Raw genomic sequence first — 21,962 nt, 5'->3', positions numbered from 1 at the left:
TACCTTAGTGACCCAGCCACTATGGCTTTGGTAGAGATTTAAATACCGTGATATGAATTTTTTTATGTGATTTTCAGTGCAAGTGATGGATGATAACATATAATATGTTCGCATTTATGATTTCTGGCTGTTGTTAGGGTCAAGCGCTGGCCAAACACCCCCCAGACAGTACCTTATGTAGTCCAGCGCCCAGTAACCTACATTACATGTACTGCAGTACTTATCTAACCCTATCCATATAGGACATAAAAAGACATGTGTATCCGCTGGCTAACGCTGATTACATCTGGGCACGCCTGGGCTGCCCAGACGTGGTACCTCAGACGTGGCACCCCAGACGTGGTACCCCAGACGTGGCACCCCAGACGTGGTACCCCAGACATGGCACCCCAGACGTGGTACCCCAGACGTGGCACCCCAGACGTGGTACCCCAGACGTGGCACCCCAGACGTGGCACCCCAGACGTGGCACCCCAGACGTGGCACCCCAGACGTGGTACCCCAGACGTGGTACCTCAGACGTGGTACCCCAGACGTGGCACCCCAGACGTGGTACCCCAGACGTGGCACCCCAGACGTGGTACCCCAGACGTGGCACCCCAGACGTGGTACCCCAGACGTGGCACCCCAGACGTGGTACCCCAGACGTGGCACCCCAGACGTGGCACCCCAGACGTGGCACCCTAGACGTGGCACCCCAGACGTGGTACCCCAGACGTGGCACCCCAGACGTGGCACCCCAGACGTGGTACCCCAGACGTGGCACCCCAGACGTGGTACCCCAGACGTGGTACCCCAGACGTGGCACCCCAGACGTGGTACCCCAGACGTGGTACCCCAGACGTGGCACCCCAGACGTGGCACCCCAGACGTCTGGGGGGTAAAATATATATATATAAAGAAAGGTGTGTAAGAAGCTCCGGCTCGAGGCTAACTTGTGGGAACTCCGTAACTACTCAGACCATAACTCATGTCGTTAGTTCGGCAGCAGTAAGAGCCCACCCATCACTCTTCATATAGCATTTTCCCCACCAGGAGAAATGTTAAAAAAAAGGAAATAAATAAAGTTACCAATAATTTACGAGAGATTGTTATAGATGAAAACAGATTGCTACAAATTGTGTGGGAAAATGAATGTAGTTGAGAGGATTGTGATCATCAGGGTCCAGCATATGACGGTGTGAGCGGTGAGGGTTCCCTACACTCTCTCAAATCGAGTTAGCCAAAATTATACCTTTCGGTGCACTTTATTTTCTTCGAAGGGGATGAGGCTTGTAGCCGCGCGGTGTCTTAACCTTGTTTCTCCTGGAAACACATTGTTGTTGGTCTAGATAACAGTATTTACGAAGATATATTATAACTTTGACATTTTCTTATATATAAAATTACGTTTTCCAAGTAATAAATCAGGTCAGTGTTGGGGGGAGTATATTCGGCAATTTGTATTTGCGGGGAATGAGCTACGACTCTTGGGTCCTGCCTCTTCAACATTAATCGACTGGTGTATATTATTATCCATAAAAACTCTTCGGAGAACACACCGAATATTTCATACTTGACCCTTTGAAAATCGCCTGGGGGGTCTTTATAAATGCTAATACTTCTTAAAACATTTAACTTAGGCCTACTCTAACCGACCTATGTCCGTTACATACCCAAGACCAATCCCCCTGCAAAGTTGGGTGAGTAGCCCCTAAGGTTCTGGGCTCCCTCTTTGGACAATCACATTCTCTCTTAATAAATATGGATAAGAGAGAATGGTTCGACTTGAGAATGGTCCAGGACGGACCGAAACGTCGTCGTCCCTTCAACTTCTAGTGTGTGGTCTGGTCAACAAGAGAGAATGGTTGTCTGTGTATGGGGTTGGAGGCCAGACACTTGGTGCAAACTTTACCCAACTTTGCAGGGTGAATGATATGAGATACGGGACGAACATAGGCTGGTCTGAGTCAGTGCTATTGGGCAAGGGAGGTCGGGTCCAGTAGTGACCCCCCTACCAATATCGGTGACACATGGTTTGCCGATTCCCTAGATTTATTCAATGGAAAACGACGAGCGTGAGTTCAATGTTACATTTTCTGAGACAGAGATAAAGGGGAGAGTGGGTGAGAAGGAAGGAGAAGGGAGTGTTACTAAATAATTTTCATCATTTCAAAAGCGGACTTTATAAAAAAAATCATCCTGGTTCAAGGCTTTCGCGACACTGGGACCCAAGCAGCCATTGTCTGGCCATTGTGTGATCGTCTGGTACAATAGTCCAGACGATCATCGTATTAAAGCACAATTTAATCAGGTTATTTAATGGAATATAAGCAATAACGGGTTTGGAAACTGAATTGCTCTATCACACAAGTATTGTTTTTTCTTTTAAAAACAATAATACAATATGTGGATACAATACAGAGAGGAAATATCCTCACAGGTTATAGCCTAACACAACCGTGGTGATATTTTTTAAATCGACTGACCAAATTAGTTTTGTAAAGTGACTTCTGCATTTATCAAAAGACCATTTTGATACTGTTCTTGTAAGTAATGATCCTTAATGTGTGTGGTAGCTAATATTATGTTGTGAGGAATCCTGTAAGATATGGGGTTAAGTCAGAATGGGAAAATGTTGTAAGTAAAGTGCCTCAAGGCTCTGTCCTGGGGCCTCTGTTAGTCATGATATATATATAAATTATTTAGATTCAGGTTTTCTGAATCAGATAATATGCCTTTTCACGTTCTCGCGAAAATAAAACTTAGATATAATGATGTTTATAGCGCTATATTCTAGTATATTGCGTCCACAGTTGTCAATAAACAAGATTGTTAGTCACCAGGAAATCTACTTCCTTCGTTCACTGCAGCTTTCACTATTCGCGATGACAGTGAACAAGCCTGTCACCGGCCGGCCAATAGGAGAACAGCAATCATCCACCATCGCTTTACTTGGCCAATAGGAAAGGCAGCATTTTCGTAGATTAGACCTAATAAGGACGGAGTCCGTCCTTTCCACCGAGTGACACTCTGATTGGTTCTCACTCCGTTGTTCCGAGTGACAGGGGACGTGATTTAGACCAACTGGACACATGACTATGACGACGTCCGACCGTCGTACGATAAGAGCGAGATAACGCTAGAAATTTCACAATTTGAGGCGAAAAGGCATTGTCACAGGTATCAACCCGTCCTCGACTCAAGTCCATTACATCCAGCGGTCAACCCCACAGACGCATTCATCAATTTTAACATGCTGTTCATTCAAAACGGGAATTTTCGCAAGTATAAATTAATACTATAATATATTAGCATATTGTGCATATATAGGTATAGGATAGGTTAGGTGTTTAGGTTCTGTTGGCGATTATTTGTATTTGTAGTACGTGGGTGAAGCATTTATAGCGTTGTGATTCGAACAAAATTCGTCAGTGAAACACTTGTTCCGGATATGTTCGAACTGTCAGCAGTTGTGAGTCGTGTGTAAACCGCTTTTCATTCATAAACAGGGGGTTTGGTGGGTGCATGGAATCACTTTTGGATCTTTGTTTGGAGGACGGGCTGCAGGTAGGCTACCATTGTTCGCGGGAGACCTTGTTCGCTGATACCGTTGCTCACGAGTAATTATTGTCAGTATTTTCATTAAAGGATTTTCTTTCAAGGGGAAGCTAGGGTCGACTTTTTATTTATTGATTTTTGTCTCGTGTGTTTAACACACAACGTATCATCGTGGTGTACAGTTGGTAGAAATACTTTGTTTCTAAACAAATAATGTGAATAATCCTGCCTGGTTATGATTTGCGGTAGTTTAAGCGCTAGTAGTTGTGGTTCACTTTGTTTTATTAATTTGTTAGGAAGTCTAGGACGCCTGTTTTTTTTGTTTAGTTAACTGGAAATTGGACTGAGACTGTTAGTCGTTTCGTAGATATATATATATTGTTAAATAATCCCGTTACCGATGAAACAATAAGTTGCTTGACCAGACTACACACTAGAAGGTGAAGGGACGACGACGTTTCGGTCCGTCCTGGACCATTCTCAAGTCGACTTGAGAATGGTCCAGGACGGACCGAAACGTCGTCGTTCCTTCACCTTCTAGTGTGTGTGGTCTGGTCAAACTACTTCAGCCACGTTATTGTGACTCATCGCCTGAATAAGTTGCTTAGAGCTTCACTACTCGTAACTAGACTACAAATCAGTGCCCTTCACTGAATACTGCTGGAACGCTTGGCTAACTCCTGCAGCAGTCTTCAACACAACGGAATCCGATCAGTGAAATATGCTGGAAACTATAAGTATAAATCATCATTTTTTTATGATATGGGACAATTATTTGTTTCCTCTTTACAAACCAGATATTTTACGTATCGGAAACTAGAAATTGGTTTAACTGTTTTATGAAAATGCAATATGAACCTGGCAGTGAGAGTGGCCAGTGAGTGAGTTTGAGATGAGTGAGTGAGTGAGCCAAAGCGGCACCTGCCTCGCCTTAGGCTTCAAGACGGGATCATGAGGCATCGAAGGCATCTTTATTCCTACATTCCGGTGAGTTCCTCGGCCAACATGTCTTTAGATTTTGTAATATTGATAATTTGTTGCTTCTTAAGCCACTCGGAAACTTTTTTCTTTAAGAAAAGTTTAATTACAGTTGTAATGCCACGAGCCTGAGATATTCAGACATTTGTAGCAGAATGTGTCTTGGGAAATTCTTCTAAAGTCTTCTAAAGATTTTCAGCCATTATATCTTGGAAAGTGAGTCATTGGGGAAAAAAGTATTTTGTTTTCCCCCTCTTGAAACATTCGGCCACCTAAATTTCATGTTGTTAACTATGCATTTAGAGAGAGAGCTGGAAATTGGTGTTGTAGAAAAGAACGGCCGTTTATAAGCGTTTAGTATGACGAGATGTGTTGATTGAAGGCTCTTCTGGTAATGTACAGTGGCATGAACGAGGCTTTTCCACACAGTGGATGATTTAGTGGTTAACTATACAATGGTGGTCTCTTGGTAGGGGAGCTCGTGTGGCGGTAGTGTTCAGTAGTTTTATATTTTCTTTCATATTTCTCACGTTTTTATATATTTTACAGATTTACAGATTAAATTCCTGCCTTCAAAATCAACGCCAGTCCAGAATATATTTTACTCGCACAATTCACACACGTACTCACAAACTCTGTATAAACCACAATGAAACACCCACACCCTCTTATCAATCCGCTTTAAAACAACTCATAAACCAACCTCAGACATGCACCAGAAAGTAATCACCGACACCACTAGCCTAAAGTGCCGTAATAATAACCTCAACTTACAGTATATTTTTTTCTCTCAACCACCAGTCGACGCTGCTGCCGTCAGGAGGTCCTGGGGGTGGCATGCGTCCCAGAGTCAACAAGCTGCAGACACTCGAGGCTAAGGTAAGTGTGTCTTGTATGATCTAAAGTGATTTGTTTTCCCCTATTGTTGTCTGTTGAAAGTGGCAGCCTAGGGACGGGGTGTGTGGATTCAGGCGGGAAAAAGACGTGGGTGGGTGGGGGTGACTTCGGTAAACTTTACTTGGGTTGTAATATTCTAAGTGGGTGTTGCAGAACATGTTGGGGTTTATTACTGATTGTTTGTCGTTTTTATTATTCAAATTTATGTATGTCAAATTGTTACAATAAGTAGTTTATCGGCAATTTCATATAAAGCGAAGACAATTTATTTCAAGACTAGATTTGGTCATTTTCCATATAAATTTATTGCCGCTAAAGCTGAATTTATAATTATCAAAAGACGGTACCAGGCCGAGAAGACTATGCATATATTTTGTTTCTGTGAGAATAAAGTTGTAATTGTAAATTGGGTCATAAATAACTATAAAAGCTTTATGCAGTAAAGAATTGGAAGTGGTCTTCACGAGGTTTGTAATGTTCTCATATTTACATTATATGTTAGAAAGCTAAGAATACAGTAATTTTGTTGATTTGTGACTACATATTCTTTATATAGATGGGAAAAAAAAGAGATATTCAGTTGAACCCATATTACTGTTTTTAAAAGGAAGAATGATATATATAATTTGGGGTTTATAATGTGTGCTCTCGAGAGGTATAACTGTGTTCCACAAATAGTTTTAACTACTGTACAAGGCTTATACTGACCTTCCCCAGGATGCAACCCACAACAGATGCCTAGCTCCCGGGTACCTATTTTACTGCTAGGTTGAGAGGCTGCAAGTAAAAGGAAACGCGCCCAACCATTTTCCTGCCCTATCTGGAGGACTGAACCCGGGTCCCCTGGTTGTCATTCGAATGAATGGTTCATTCATTTGTCATTCGAGGACGTAGACTGTTATGCTATTTGAACGCTGGCACCATATGAAGCATTTGCATCTTAAAGCATATATACAATATATCGACCAATAATTTCATGTATTTAAAAATAATTGACAGAATGCAGAGGTGATACAGACAGGTGATGAACCAGACAGAATGATAGCCTAATGACATGTGTGTGTGTGTGTGTGTGTGTGGTATTAAGAGCCTGAGGGAAGCAAACACTAGAGACTGGAGGGGGTAACGATAAATGTTTCAATAGTCCATTAAAAATACATTAGAAACAAAGCGAGTAAATCTTCTCGAACACAAGCATAGGTCCAAGGTTGCTCAAAGCTTCCTGGAATATACCTGGGGAGGGTTTCGGGAGTTCTTTTGCTCTCAGAGTCGGGCTTGGGGGTCAGACTTGATTTGTGATAACTTAATCTAAAAGGATGTTGGTTGGAGCGGCCCACAGATCTATTACAGTTCGGCACATTTTACAGGAACTTTAATTGTTTCCTGAACACTGTCTAATTGTTTCTTGACCACGTTCGCTTTTGTTCGGGTAATATTTTTTGCTGGGAGAATGTCGAACAACCGTGGAACTCTGATATTCATGCAGTGTTCTCTTTAGTGTTCCTATGGCCCCTTTACTCTTCACTGGGTCTATTCAGCATTTCTTCCCACGTCGTTAGCCCCAGTATGTTATCTTACCATACAAATTTGGGACCTGGCCCTACCGTATGGTCCCTCTCTCGTGATGTTAGTCTGTTTCATTTCCATGCATATTCCCCTTTTCCCTACTTAATTCCCTATCATCAATCCCCATTACTCCCCAGCATTTTGACTCGTTCGAGGGGAAAAATTACAGAGTCGGTTTCCCCCAAGCCAGCCAGCCCCAGCAAATATTTGCCGGACATATTTCAAGAACAATATTAGGTGATGACACCGTCCTTGTCGCTACAGAGACTCGAGGCATTCATTACGTCTGAAAGCTACTCGTCGAAAGAGTGTGTTTAGATCCTCGTAAATACCTATCACTATATAAGCTGACGGTCCTGCTGTACTCAAGGGCTCTATCACGGTGAGTAATGTTTTCTGCCAATGGAGGAGTGTTTTCATCGAGTCCCGCCATTTCCTGCTGTTTTATCGGTAACTATTGGCTAGGCTACACGTTAGCGTGAAATAAACGATTAAGGAAAACTTATAAAACCGGGTAATTATAGTTTGGATAAACGTGCCATACTTCTTGACACGCTGAATCCTGGTCGGTCATAGAGTGATCTTGGCGCGCATATATCAGTTGATGGGGGAAAGCGAAATTGTGAAAAAGTAGATGTTGGTTAAACAGAAAGACGTTGGAAGTAGTCATCACTTATATGGGCATTCTAAATTAAAACTTCAAGCTTATAGGCCCATCAGCCTGACTCAGCCTGACTTTCAGAGCTTACACAACTGGTGGGGGTGACATTAGACCAGCCTGTCTTCTCCAGTTGTCACAGCGGACACAAAATGGTGCACTTAAATTTACTCGAAACTAACCTAACTGACGGACCCACGCACATGAAACGTGAATGTGAGCCGCTGTGATTTACACTGCATCATATTTTGTTCGTTGGGGATTTTGACGTCAAAATGCGATGTATTATTGGACAGGACAGGTTGATTAGACAGCAGACCACTATAGCCTATGATCCAGCAGCCAGCCAGCTGTCTCAAGTCTAGTTCTCTCTAAAATATCTTCGGACCTACAGGACGTGCTAATGTTGACCAGACCACACACTAGAAGGTGAAGGGATGACGACGTTTCGGTCCGTCCTGGACCATTCTCAAGTCGATTGTGTGAATTAAGTGAGTCACAATCGACTTCAGAATGGTCCAGGAATGGACCGAAACGTCGTCGTCCCTTCACCTTCTAGTGTGTGGTCTGGTCAACATACTTTAGCCACGTTATTGTGACTCATCGCCTGCAATGTGCAAATCCTACTAGTGTGGTAGCAAAGGGAAATAAAGAAAAAAAAAGGTTGAGGAAATGGAAGCCCACGATGACTAGAGGACTCAGCGCTCCTGGTCCATGTCTCCGGCTGATGAAAGCAGGTAATCACTGCCTCTGGGGCTGTGGTGTAGACGGACACTTGATCCATTTGGCAGCTTGAGCATTAATGACTTTGTTTTTCTCTCGGACGAGGAAGGCCGCCAAGTATTACATTCTTTGTAATTAGTGTGTTGGCCCGAATGTGTCCGTCTTGCTGCGGAAATTGAACCTAAGCTTGAGTGATAGTGAAGTTGATATCTATCCAAGCCTCAGTGATAGCAAAGATGATATCTATCCAAGCTTCAGTGATTGAAAGCTGGTAGTCTCCGACACAGGTGACACTGTCCCTACTGAGAGTCGTGAGAATGTTGACAAAAGTTATAATGCAAAAAAAACATTGAATTACAATATCTCAATTTGAAAGAATATGTAAGCGAGATCGTTAAGAACTCGCAGTGATACACAATTGCAGTCATCATAACTATGATTGTCATCAGCATTTTCTTGACGAATCTTCAGTCCAACCCACAATATTTAGGCGGTCGTATTTGCCGACAACATGTAACTTAATATAATGAACCCTCCACCAATTTGCAACTTAGAAACCTATGAATTAGCAGCCAAGAAAGTCGACTAATGTAGAGCGGACTAATCTGGAACCAATGAACCACGATCAATGAAGAGTGATCCAGGACTCTCGTTCCTAGTGATCCAGGACTCTGAACTCTAACAGCCCGTAATATACTTATGTCGGAGAATATTTGTACGCGGTGAGAGAGGAGACAATGGTGAACTTTGATCTCAAATTTGTTACTGAGGAACACGACCTCTTACTTTCCGTTTCGTCAGGAACTTGTAGTGTAAACAATAAGCTGATTTCACCTGTAGTTTATCTTGAGGTGAAGACCTGAATGTGTGTGTACCTGGGCGTGGCCGCACCTGGGTTTGTGTATATGCTAGGCTTGTGTATGCCCTAGGCTTCTGTATACCCTAGGCTTGTGTATTACCCAGGCGCGGGGCACCCGGACGACATTGCTTAGGGGATAACACAACAGATGATCAGATACGCTTCAGAGGAGGCTTTAAAGCGCCTGGTTATGGCGCTTATATTGTAAAGAGGTGGTGAAAAGTTTTAGGCTCTTAATGTTTACAGATTTGCTTCTTTAGAGTCCATATTGTATCTACTTTTCAACGGGGTTATTTTGCACATCTTGCCATGCCTACTGGTCTCATGTGGTGTTATTTCTGTGTTCTGATTTGGAACCAGTTCCTCCAATATCTTCCACGTGTTCAACTTCCTTCTTAAGTGAAGAAAATCATAAGGAAAATGGAGAAGATTCATGCTAGCCCATCAATATATATATATATATATATATATATATATATATATATATATATATATATATATATATATAATATTATATTTATATATTATGAATACACACAAATTTTTATCGTGTAATTGTTTAAAATACTTTCTCTTATACAGATGGCATTCAAGACAAGGTTGAATTTGAGTTTCAGCAGCTTTTTGCTAGTCTTGTCTTGCTTTTCACACTGCTTCTTATAACATTTGTTTGGTGTTTTGTGGTCAGGTGATGAGGACCTCTCCAGACGCTCGTGTTTAATGCTCCAAGTTTCAACAATATAATTATTATCTTTAGATACGTCCAGCCACTCACAGTACATGGCCATGAAATTTTATAAAATGTTTTCTGCCTATATGTGTGATTTCGTTATTATCTCTTGTTCGCAGACCAGACCACTACCAGTCACGTGTCTGGTCTGCGAACCACTATACCAGTCACGTATCTGGTCTGCGAACCACTACCAGTCACGTGTCTGGTCTGCGAACCACTATACCAGTCACGTATCTGGTCTGCGAACCACTACCAGTCACGTATCTGGTCTGCGAACCACTATACCAGTCATGTATCTGGTCTGCGAACCATTATACCAGTCACGTATCTGGTCTGCGAACCACTACCAGTCACGTATCTGGTCTGCGAACCACTACCAGTCACGTATCTGGTCTGCGAACCACTACCAGTCACGTGTCTGGTCTGCGAACCACTATACCAGTCACGTATCTGGTCTGCGAACCACTATACCAGTCACGTATCTGGTCTGCGAACCACTACCAGTCACGTATCTGGTCTGCGAACCACTATACCTGTCACGTGTCTGGTCTGCGAACCACTACCAGTCACGTATCTGGTCTGCGAACCTCTACCAGTCACGTGTCTGGTCTGCGAACCACTACCAGTCACGTATCTGGTCTGCGAACCATTATACCAGTCACATATCTGGTCTGCAAACCACTATACCTGTCACGTATCTGGTCTGCGAACCACTATACCTGTCACGTGTCTGGTCTGCGAACCACTACCAGTCACGTGTCTGGTCTGCGAACCATTATACCAGTCACGTGTCTGGTCTGCGAACCACTACCAGTCACGTATCTGGTCTGCGAACCACTATACCAGTCACGTATCTGGTCTGCGAACCACTATACCAGTCACGTATCTGGTCTGCGAACCACTATACCAGTCACGTATCTGGTCTGCGAACCACTATACCAGTCACGTATCTGGTCTGCGAACCACTATACCAGTCACGTATCTGGTCTGCGAACCACTATACCTGTCACGTATCTGGTCTGCAAACCTCTACCAGTCACGTATCTGGTCTGCGAACCACTACCAGTCACGTATCTGGTCTGCGAACCACTATACCAGTCACGTATCTGGTCTGCGAACCACTATACCAGTCACGTATCTGGTCTGCGAACCACTATACCAGTCACGTATCTGGTCTGCGAACCTCTACCAGTCACGTATCTGGTCTGCGCAACAAGCAGCGTGACTTGTCTGCTCTGCAGCCCGCGCTACAAGCGAGGTACTGGATCCACACCGAAACTTTTCTCAGCATTTCCACAGGTCTCCTGTTGAAAGTTACAGAAAGAAAGCTGTAAGTGGTGCCTTCATTTAGTATTATGGTGTCTTAAGAGAGCATTAGGTTCTTTAGGAGAGCACTGGGTCTTTAAAGAGAGTCTTGGGACTCTAAAGATAGCAACTGGGTCTCTAAAGAGAGCACTGGGTCTCTAAAGAGAGCACTGGGTCTCTAAAGAGAGCACTGGGTCTCTAAAGAGAGCACCTGGGTCTCTAAAGATAGCAACTGGGTCTCTAAAGAGAGCACTAGAACTCTAAAGAGAGCACTAGGACTCTAAAGAGAGCAACTGGGTCTGTAAAGAGAGTCTTGGGTCTTTAAACAGAGCACTGGGTCTCTAAAGAGAGCACTGGGTCTCTAAAGAGAGCACTGGGTCTCTAAAGAGAGCACCTGGGTACTCTAAAGAGAGCAACTGGGTCTGTAAAGAGAGCATTGGGTCTCTAAAGAGAGCACTGGGTCTCTAAAGAGAGCACCTGGGTCTCTAAAGAGAGCACCTGGGTCTCTAAAGAGAGCACTGGATCTCTAAAGAGAGCACTGGGTCTCTAAAGAGAGCACTGGGTCTCTAAAGAGAGCACCTGGGTCTCTAAAGAGAGCACTGGGTCTCTAAAGAGAGCACTGGGTCTCTAAAGAGAGCACTGGGACTCTAAAGAGAGCACTGGGTCTCTAAAGAGAGCACTGGGTCTCTAAAGAGAGCACTGGGTCTCTAAAGAGAGCACTGGGTCTCTAAAGAGAGCACTGGGACTCTAAAGAGAGCACTAGTACTCTAAAGAGAGCACTGGGTCTCTAAAGAGAGCACCTGGGTCTCTAAAGAGAGCACTGGGTCTCTAAAGAGAGCACTGGATCTCTAAAGAGAGCACTGGGTCTCTAAAGAGAGCACTGGGTCTCTAAAGAGAGCACTGGGTCTCTAAAGAGCGCATTAGGACTCTAAAGAGAGCACTAGTACTCTAAAGAGAGCACTAGTACTCTAAAGAGAGCACCCTACACCTGGAATGAGCAAAACGCGCTCGGAAGCAATCACAACTTTGCACATGTGTGCAAAGTTGGAACATACATGTGTGTGTGTTCCGCTCTCCATCACAGGAGGTGGGGTTCAGGGACGTGTTGGCATTATTTAGTGTTCCGATTTGTCTATTGTGTTTGACTGGCTGTCTATTGTGTTTGACTGGCTGTCTATTGTGTTTGTTTGACTGTCTATTGTGTTTGACTGGCTGTCTATTGTTTGTTTGACGGTCTATTGTGTTTGTTTGACTGTCTATTGTCTTTGCACTGTCTGTTATTTTAAGCTCATACTAAATTTGTAAGAATTTTTTCAAAATTGTTTAATAGATGTTCGTTTTTGTGTTTGTCTGAGCCACTTTGACTGGACGGTAGAGCGACGGTCTCGCTTCATGCAGGTCGGCGTTCAATCCCCGACCGTTCTAGTGGTTGGGCACCATTTCTTTCTTTCCCCCCCCCCCCCCCCCGTCCCATCCCAAATCCTTATCCTGATCCCTTCTAAGTGCTATATAGTCGTAATGGTTTGGCGTTTTTCACTGATTGTTTCCTTCCCCCTCCCTCCCCCTCTTATAGTGTCTTCTCTGTGGACTTCTAACATGTCGTCTCTACACTGTTTTTAGCATGTTGACCAGACCACACACTACAAAGTGAAGGGACGACGACGTTTCAATCCGTCCTGAACCATTCTCAAGTCGATTGTGACTTTTTAGCATCTCTCACGCTGCATTCTGCTTCCATTTCCCTCTTCACACTCTTCTTGAGTCCCGATTGTATTTTGTCATGGAATCGCTATCGTGAATATTTTTTTTTTACGCGCCAAGTTCCTGGCAGTAGAGACAATTTATTGTGCACACCACAAATAACAATTATACTGCAGGCGATGAGTCACAATAACGTGGCTAAAGTACACAATTGACTTGAGAATGGTCCAGGTCGGACCGAAACGTCGTCGTCCCTTCACCTTCTAGTGTGTGGTCTGGTCAACAATTATACTATACGGGTTGAATTCGTGTAGCAAATTAGATCCGCACTTGTCGGCGTTGTTGGTGCTGCTGCGAGTGGTCCCGGATGCCTGAAAAGGGGCAACAAATGCGCAGTTTGACCCCGTAATGGTGACTAATGAGGATAATGGAGAGGGGAACAATCATCGCAGGAAGCAAGGGAAAGTGACTCACTCACTCTCTCTCGTGAGTAACGCTAACTCGATGGGCTTTTGTAACCTTTAATACTGTGTTCTGGTGTGAACTTGCCTTCCTGTACTCTTTCCTTTCCAGCTGTCGGCCGTGTTCACACAGTGATTCCTTATGCTGCTGAGATGCTCTCTCGTTCAGTTCAGTTTGATTTAACCAGACCACACACTAGAAGGTGAAGGGACGACGACGTTTCGGTCCCTCCTGGACCATTCTCAAGTCGATCTATCGACTTGAGAATGGTCCAGGACGGACCGAAACGTCGTCGTTCCTTCACCTTCTAGTGTGTGGTCTGGTCAAATTACTTTAGCCACGCTATTGTGACTCATCGCCTTCAGTTCAGTGTTCTGCCTCTTACATCCGCTTGTTTCTCGAGTTTGTGTCTTTAACTCAAACGCCTGTAACCTAGACGGGAGCGCAGAGCCACATCTGTGGGCTGCACATTTGGCACTAGTACCGTTGTGGCCCCCTAAACAACAACACAATGGTAAGGAGGGGTCGTTAATGACAGAGTTTACGAGTGAAAACTAATCAGCGGAGGGCGGTGGTAATTCACAGCACGACAAAAATTACGACGGTTGAATCTTTTGGAAAAGGTGTGGGGGTGGGAAGGGAAGATCAAGCGAGAAACAGGAGAAAGAAGTGTTGGAAACAGGAAGAAACAGGAGAAAGAAGTGTTGGAAACAGGAAGAAACAGGAGAAAGAAGTGTTGGAAACAGGAAGAAACAGGAGAAAGAAGTGTTGGAAACAGGAAGAAACAGGAGAAAGAGGAGGAGGAAACGGAAGAAAGAACACGAAGATACAGAAGGAAGCTATGACATTACAAAAGGCTCACTCCCTAGATGAGCATCAAGGTGAGGCCTTAAGTCACCCGGCAACACTGATCTAGAGTTTTGGTGGTTAATGTATTGACAAAGTTTAGTGGATGTTGATGTGGTGAGCAGCACGGGGCCTCAGCAGGTTGCTGGTTGACAAACACAGTTGGGGGAAGGCTCGAGGACCCCATGTTCAATGTCGGTTTCTCCCGGGAAGATGTCTTGGCTGGCAGGGTTACATAACCCTGTTCTCTTTAGGAATTGGTCTGGCTTCTAAGTGCTTGTTGATGAATTCTGTTCACTTTGGAGCTCCCGTGATGATTCACAACACTTCAGTGTAATCTAGTCACCCTTGCTGTAGTCACAGCTGGTTGGGGCGTAAGGAAATTAGCGCTGATGTGCAGTAATCTAAAATATAATGCCACAAATTAAAGAAATAACGTGCATTTTTAAAGCTGAAATAATTTATCACCATAATACATGCTGTGAACGGGTCCTGTAACATAGTCGTCTACGTAGTCGGTTCACAACAGAGGGATCTGGATCACTATAATTATTATAATATATTGTATACAGTATAGTTTAGTCACCACTCAATTTATGTCCGGCTAAAGTAGAAAACGAATTTAAACAGTGCTACAGAAAACGTGTTAACTGGCTGGCAACCTAAAGAATTATATTTTCATATAAATACAGCTACATAACGGCAGGAAGTGCAGTTATTGCTCATCAATCTGATGGAAGCACAGTTCAAAGGAATATAAGAATTAGCAACTGGTCATCCACAATGCAAGCTGAATTGGTAGCAATACTGGCAGCACTTGAAATTATTGACAACACTGAAGTAGACAGCTTAATTATTTCCGACTCCGTTTCCTAACTACTAGCAATAAATAGTTTGCCGTCAAGTAATAACGTGCTCTTCTTAGAAGCCAGACATAGATGGGTGTTAGAATGAGTATTGAGCTAGTATTCTATGGGTGTTAGAACGAGGATGGAGCTAGTATACTATGGGTGTTAGAACGAGGATGGAGCTAGTATTCTATGGGTGTTAGAACGAGGATGGAGCTAGTATTCTATGGGTGTTAGAACGAGGATGGAGCTAGTATACTATGGGTGTTAGAACGAGGATGGAGCTAGTATTCTATGGGTGTTAGAACGAGGATGGAGCTAGTATTCTATGGGTGTTAGAACGAGGATGGAGCTAGTATACTATGGGTGTTAGAACGAGGATGGAGCTAGTATTCTATGGGTGTTAGAACGAGGATGGAGCTAGTATTCTATGGGTGTTAGAACGAGGATGGAGCTAGTATACTATGGGTGTTAGAACGAGGATGGAGCTAGTATTCTATGGGTGTTAGAACGAGGATGGAGCTAGTATACTATGGGTGTTAGAACGAGTATGGAGCTAGTATACTATGGGTGTTAGAACGAGTATGGAGATAGTATTCTATGGGTGTTACAACAAGTATGACGCCTAAACACCGTGCACTACATAGGGTGTTACAATATGATGCCATGCTGGCGTAGGGTCGTGAGAATTGGAGGCGAGGCGTGAGAACCCCGCCGCTGCTAGAGGGCCAGCTCCTCAACCCGACCTGTTGGAATTTCCTGGACGCCCCGAGGGTCTTCAAGGTTACCCGTCTTGCATGAGGTTAACCGGCGTTTTAAAAGAGCTTCCCCCCTCTTCCACTTTCTCAACCGTTTTCTTTGTTTACACTTTGGAATATATTGCAATATCAGTCCTGTGGATGGGTGTGTGGGGCAGAGATAGTAAGTTAACTGTAAATAACAGTAACTGTGTAACTGACACAACCTCTCCCACTCTCCCATTACCCATAGGACCATCACCAGGTAGCAACTTAGGACCTCTCCTATTTCATATATACATCAATGACATCAAAATATCTGTAATGTTGTTTAACTTGAGGGGAAAGTTCCTTGGCCTATACTAGGTCCACAAGATTGTTACTTACTTAAATGAACTCCGGTGTTCCGTTCCTGAACCTATTATGTGCCTCACTAACCCTTTTCAACACCGCCCATGGGATGGGTACGAGATCTACCACCGCCCACGGGATGGGTAGGAGGTCTACCACCGCCCACGGGATGGGTAGGAGGTCTACCACCGCCCACGGGATGGGTACGAGGTCTACCACCGCCCACGGGATGGGTACGAGGTCTACCACCGCCCACGGGATGGGTACGAGGTCTACCACCGCCCACGGGATGGGTACGAGGTCTACCACCGCCCACGGGATGGGTACGAGATCTACCACCGCCCACGGGATGGGTAGGAGGTCTACCACCGCCCACGGGATGGGTACGAGGTCTACCACCGCCCACGGGATGGGTACGAGGTCTACCACCGCCCACGGGATGGGTACGAGGTCTACCACCGCCCACGGGATGGGTACGAGGTCTACCACCGCCCACGGGATGGGTACGAGGTCTACCACCGCCCACGGGATGGGTACGAGATCTACCACCGCCCACGGGATGGGTACGAGGTCTATTCACCGCCCACGGGATGGGTACGAGATCTACCACCGCCCACGGGTTGGGTACGAGATCTACCACCGCCCACGGGATGGGTACGAGGTCTACCACCGCCCACGGGATGGGTACGAGATCTACCACCGCCCACGGGATGGGTACGAGATCTACCACCGCCCACGGGATGGGTACGAGGTCTATTCACCGCCCACGGGATGGGTACGAGGTCTATTCACCGCCCACGGGATGGGTACGAGATCTACCACCGCTCACGGGATGGGTAGGAGGTCTACCACCGCCCATGGGATGGGTAGGAGGTCTACCACCGCCCACGGGATGAGTATGGGGTGCAAAATAAATATGTAAACTAATAGGTGCCAGGGATGAAACCTCTACGAAGGGCTACTGCAGACAGCTTGAATGAAATGTTGTGTAAAGCCCTCATTCCGGTCCTTGTACAATGAGTAGTTATATCCGACCTTGCTGTCAGCACAGTCTTATATACATACATATAGAAACAATAAGGTCATTATGAGCCAAGGTTCATCAAGCATTCATGTAATCACCTAGTTGTGCTTGCGGTGTTTGAGCTTTGGCTCTTTGGTTCCGCCTCTCAACCGTCAGTCAACTGGTGTACAGATTCCTGAGGCTACTGGGCTCTATCATATCTACACTTGAAACTGTGTATGGAGTCAGCCTCCACCACATCACTGCCTAATGCATTTCATCTCTTAACTTCTCTGACACTGAAATAGTTCTTTCTAACGTCCCTGTGGCTCATTTGGGTACTCAGTTTCCACCTGTGTCCCCTTGTTCGCATTCCACCCGTGTCTTGTGTTCACTTACGAAACCATTGCATCTTTCCTCAATCATGACGGCTTAATTTACACTTAATAAACAACCCCGAAGCACTCCGATGTTGTCTATAACAATAATAACCTTGGTTTGTGAAGTTTAGACGCTCTTAAACTGTTTAATAAACAAGGACTAAGATGCCATGATCGAGGAAAAGTATACAGACTTCGTCAGTGATCACGTATATAAATGCTTGGCGAATCCTGGTCCAGTTTAGGACCACGAAAATAGCATAGTGCGGTGTGTGGAGCCCACAGGAAGCCCCTTCGCCCGGAGCTACAGTTGATGGTGGTTCAGGCTACAAATCAGGACAGTGGCGTCTCCCCAGCCAGGAGTGGGGACCGCTGGCGGCGGGGTGGGACCTGTGTTATGTGCTGGGGACGTGAAATACACTGTCCTTCAGCGCTTGAAAAGTTTACTCCAGATGTTTAAACGTCACAAGTCTTTGTATTTGGCAAGTTAGTGTGTCTAAGGACTGGCGTAGAAGCCTTGGGGTCGCGGATAACAATTGTCAGCATTGCTGTTCATGCAGCATTGGCAAGTGGTGGTTATGGTGAAGATTGTTGTAGGAGTGTAGTGTGATCTGTTAGTGAGGTTTGGCTTCTACGAGTTGTAGCTGAGATGGACGACCACCACCACGATGAGAACGTGAGTTGTTATTGTTGGGAGGATCTAGTAGTGTGTGAGGGTCCTGTGGTGTGTTGTAAGGGTCCGGTGGTGTGTTGTAAGGGTCCGGTAGTGTGTGAGGGTCCTGTGGTGTGTTGTAAGGGTCCGATAGTGTGTTGTGAGGGTCCGGTGGTGTGTTGTGAGGGTCCTGTGGTGTGTTGTAAGGGTCCTGTGGTGTGTTGTAAGGGTCCGGTAGTGTGTGAGGGTCCTGTGGTGTGTTGTAAGGGTCCGGTAGTGTGTTGTAAGGGTCCGGTAGTGTGTTGTGAGGGTCCGGTAGTGTGTTGTAAGGGTCCGATAGTGTGTTGTGAGGGTCCGGTATTGTGCTCACATGATTCACTATAGGATTTACTACGGCCTAGACTCCTAGAGGATGGGTGTGGGTGGTGCAAAATAAACGAACTAACTTTCTAGAGAGTAAGTTGTGAGTGCTTTGAAATGGTTCCAATAATTTAGGTGCTTTAGCGTTGCCGATACGATTTGTTCTTGGTGTCTGGGTTTATGTTGATACATGTTATTGATGCTGTAATTACATTTCCTGCTGCTTGTGGCGAGGAGCGCGCCTCACCTTGGCTTGGTAAACATCTTATTAGTGGGGGGGGGGGGAGCGTATGCAACGCCACGGGAGACATCTCCCGTCACGCAGGGTGCAGTCGCACCTCCACAGATCTCCAGTATCATCTATTGATACTGGTAATGGCTCAAAAGGGCCACCACTTACGGGCTATTCATGCCCGTGCCACCTTTTGGGTGGCTTAATCTTTATCAATCAATCTATGCAACGCGCGCACACAGCCCCGCTCCTGTGCTAGGTAAGTCCACTACGGGACTTACCAGGACTAACAATCAATCTCTTTTTTAACACAGGAGGGTACGGGAGTGATCGACTTCTGTTAGCTGGTTGAGAGTTTTCCCTTCCCACAGCTCATGCCAGACTTTACCCCACAAGTTTTTCCCCTGGAACAAGACTTGCCAATCGATTTACTTCCAGGTCCCCCAAACTGTGATCCTGGTTGGTGAGCTCATTGTGGTTCAGTCGATAAGGCGTGTGCTTTGGAAGTCTAGGGATGGGATTCGATTCCAAGGTATGACCTCTTTACTATTTGAATCTCGGTCAGAAGATCCACAGATGTGCTCACAGGCTGGTCCCGGAATTATAGGGAGATCTACATGGAAAGTCTCAAGCTACATCTTACAAGGATACGGAAACAGACATTGAGGGACATGATTACGACGTCCCTGGTTGTGCAGTGGGAGCAAACTCGCTCCGCGCCTCGTCACCCATCTTTCTCAGGGTCCCAGCCGCCTTCTTTAGGGTCCCAGACGCTCTCCATAGGGGTTCCAGTCGCCCTCTTTAGGGTCCCAGCCGCCCTCTTTAGGGTCCCAGCCGCCCTCTTTAGGGTCCCAGCCGCCCTCTTTAGATTCAGATTCAGATGTTTATTCAGGTAAGGTATATACATACAAGTGATGTTACATTAATGGATTGATATATAGATAGAGCTAGTACATACAATGCCTAAAGCCACTATTACGCAATGCGTTTCGGGCAAGAAAAAACATTAATATCTAGAACTTAATACTAATTGAGCATAAAGAATAAAAGGTGTTGAGAACAAATACAAATAAAGATAAAAAAAGGGGGAACATGACTGAAAAAGCAGCACAAATACAATAGGTTGACAAACAGTGTTGATTAAAAAAAAAAAGAAAAAAAAAAAAAAAAGAAAAAAAAAAAAAAGAAAATAACAGACATGGGTTGACAATAGAGGAGTGAGGTAGGTTACAGGGAATTTATTAGGTAGTGTTTAGTTTTTATCTTAAACTGGTCGAGAGAGGTACAGTCTTTAACATGGTTGGGAAGGTCATTCCACATTCTGGGCCCCTTGATTTGCAGAGCATTTCTGGTTTGATTAAGACGTACTCTAGGAATATCAAAACTGTATTTATTTCTGGTGTGGTGCTCATGGGTTCTGTTACAACCTTCTATGAAGCTTTTAAGAAGCTTTTAGGGTCACATTAATACATTTTGATCTTGACATTGGCACAGTCGAAGTGAGGTCGTGATTGGCAGTAGTTGTTTGGACGGACAGTCGTGGAGGCGAGGTCGGGATTGGTTGTATATATTTGTAATGTCCTCGAGGCTTGGGATGAAAAAATCAGTCATGCCTCGTTTATCGTTTTCTATTACATGGTCGTAGCTGGATGGGAAACTTGTGATGGGAGACAGAATTGTTTTATTCCTAATAATAGTTTTGTTATTTTCTGGGTTAGGTGAGGAGGTGCGTCCTCTCAAATGCGATGAGCTACAAGGTGTATCTGCTTTTCCATCCACAAGGGCCGTTTGGGCCTCCACCTACGCTCTCCATCCGCGCCTCCACGATATTATTCCTTCCGTTTGAATAAATCCACAAGGGCCGCGACGAGGGTTTGAACCTAGGTCCTAGAGGATCCCAGATGCGCCTTAATCGACTGTATATCTTAAGGATGTCTCGTAGTTCTCTCATGATCTAGGGTTTTCAGTCTTCTCATATGGCTGGTTCTGTTTTTGCAGTTTTCTTTCACTGTGGTTCTCTGTCACAGTTCTCCCACTATACAATTTCTCTTCCAAGGCTCCGTTCACCTTAATGTTCACTCCGTTCACCCTTAAATGTGACTAAAAAAATATATTTTCTGTCCAAATTGGATGAAGTCAAAGTTTTTCATTGTAGCTTCTTGCCTCACATGTGTTTGCTGTGCGAGGTCATCCATACATTTCCCTTCTTCTGCAAATTGTATTAATTTCGGTTTTGGCTCATGGGAGGCAATATATTTCTTCAGTTGAGAAAAGGGATATGATCTTGTGATTCAAGGAGAGACAGGAGAGACAGAAACAATCCTATTGCTTTGCTCTTCAACAAGTCACTTGAACTCCAAACCTTTCCAGATATTCTAAAAAAAGCGAGAGTAACGCCTGTCCACAAATGTGGTGATCTCACAGATGTTAACAACTACAGACCTATATCAATCCTGCCAAACTTGTCAAAAATTTTTGAAAAACTAATCTATAAGCAGCTTTACTCATATCTAGCCAAACTCAATATACTTAGCCCTTGCCAATATGGCTTCAGGCCCAAAAAAGCACTAACGATGCACTTATTAGTATGCTTAACTCGATTCATACAGCTCTTGATAAAAATGAGTTCCCTGTTGGGTTATTTGTGGACCTGCGTAAAGCTTTCGATACTGTCAACCACCAAAACCTTCTTCTTAAATTACATCATTATGGTGTCAGAGGACACTCCGTACAATACCTCAAATCCTACCTTACTGACAGGCTCCAATGTGTTTCTGTGAATAATACAATTTCTCCCACCCTACCCATCAACATTGGTGTTCCCCAGGGCAGCATACTTGGCCCTCTCCTCTTTCTCATCTACATTAATGACCTTCCAAATGCCTCCCAACACCTCAAACCAATCCTATTTGCTGACGACACAACCTTCATTTACTCCAGTCCTGATCCCCTTGCTCTAAATGCCACAGTAAATACTGAGCTAAATAAAGTCCATCTGTGGCTAACTGCCAACAAACTCACCCTTAACATTGACAAAACTTTCTATATTCTGTTTGGCAATAAATCCTCTAATCAAATAAATCTCAAAATAAACAATACCCAAATTTGTAACAAATTAGATGGCAAATTCC

The 21,962-nt window shown here is 44.6% G+C and overlaps 1 protein-coding gene across 7 annotated transcripts in view; it reads left to right on the top strand.

The window, feature by feature from the left end:
• sprt (PDZ domain-containing protein sprite) overlaps positions 1 to 21,962 on the top strand; it is a 148,071-nt gene that overhangs the window by 111,347 nt on the left and 14,762 nt on the right. For 2 of the 7 annotated variants that reach the window (XM_069337309.1, XM_069337311.1), the window contains exons 2-3: positions 4,338 to 4,527; positions 5,320 to 5,397. In XM_069337309.1, coding sequence (XP_069193410.1) covers positions 4,492 to 4,527; positions 5,320 to 5,397 — 114 coding nt within the window. In that variant the 5' untranslated portion in view covers positions 4,338 to 4,491. Of the gene's footprint in view, positions 1 to 3,583; positions 3,612 to 4,337; positions 4,528 to 5,319; positions 5,398 to 17,884; positions 18,264 to 21,962 lie in introns of those variants that run through there. The other 5 variants (XM_045754666.2, XM_045754665.2, XM_069337312.1 and 2 more) reach the window with 4 other exon arrangements.

This window comes from Procambarus clarkii, chromosome 37, assembly GCF_040958095.1.
Source record: "Procambarus clarkii isolate CNS0578487 chromosome 37, FALCON_Pclarkii_2.0, whole genome shotgun sequence".
In the NCBI taxonomy this organism is placed as follows: domain Eukaryota; kingdom Metazoa; phylum Arthropoda; class Malacostraca; order Decapoda; family Cambaridae; genus Procambarus; species Procambarus clarkii.
This window is presented reverse-complemented; position numbering and strand designations above follow the sequence as displayed.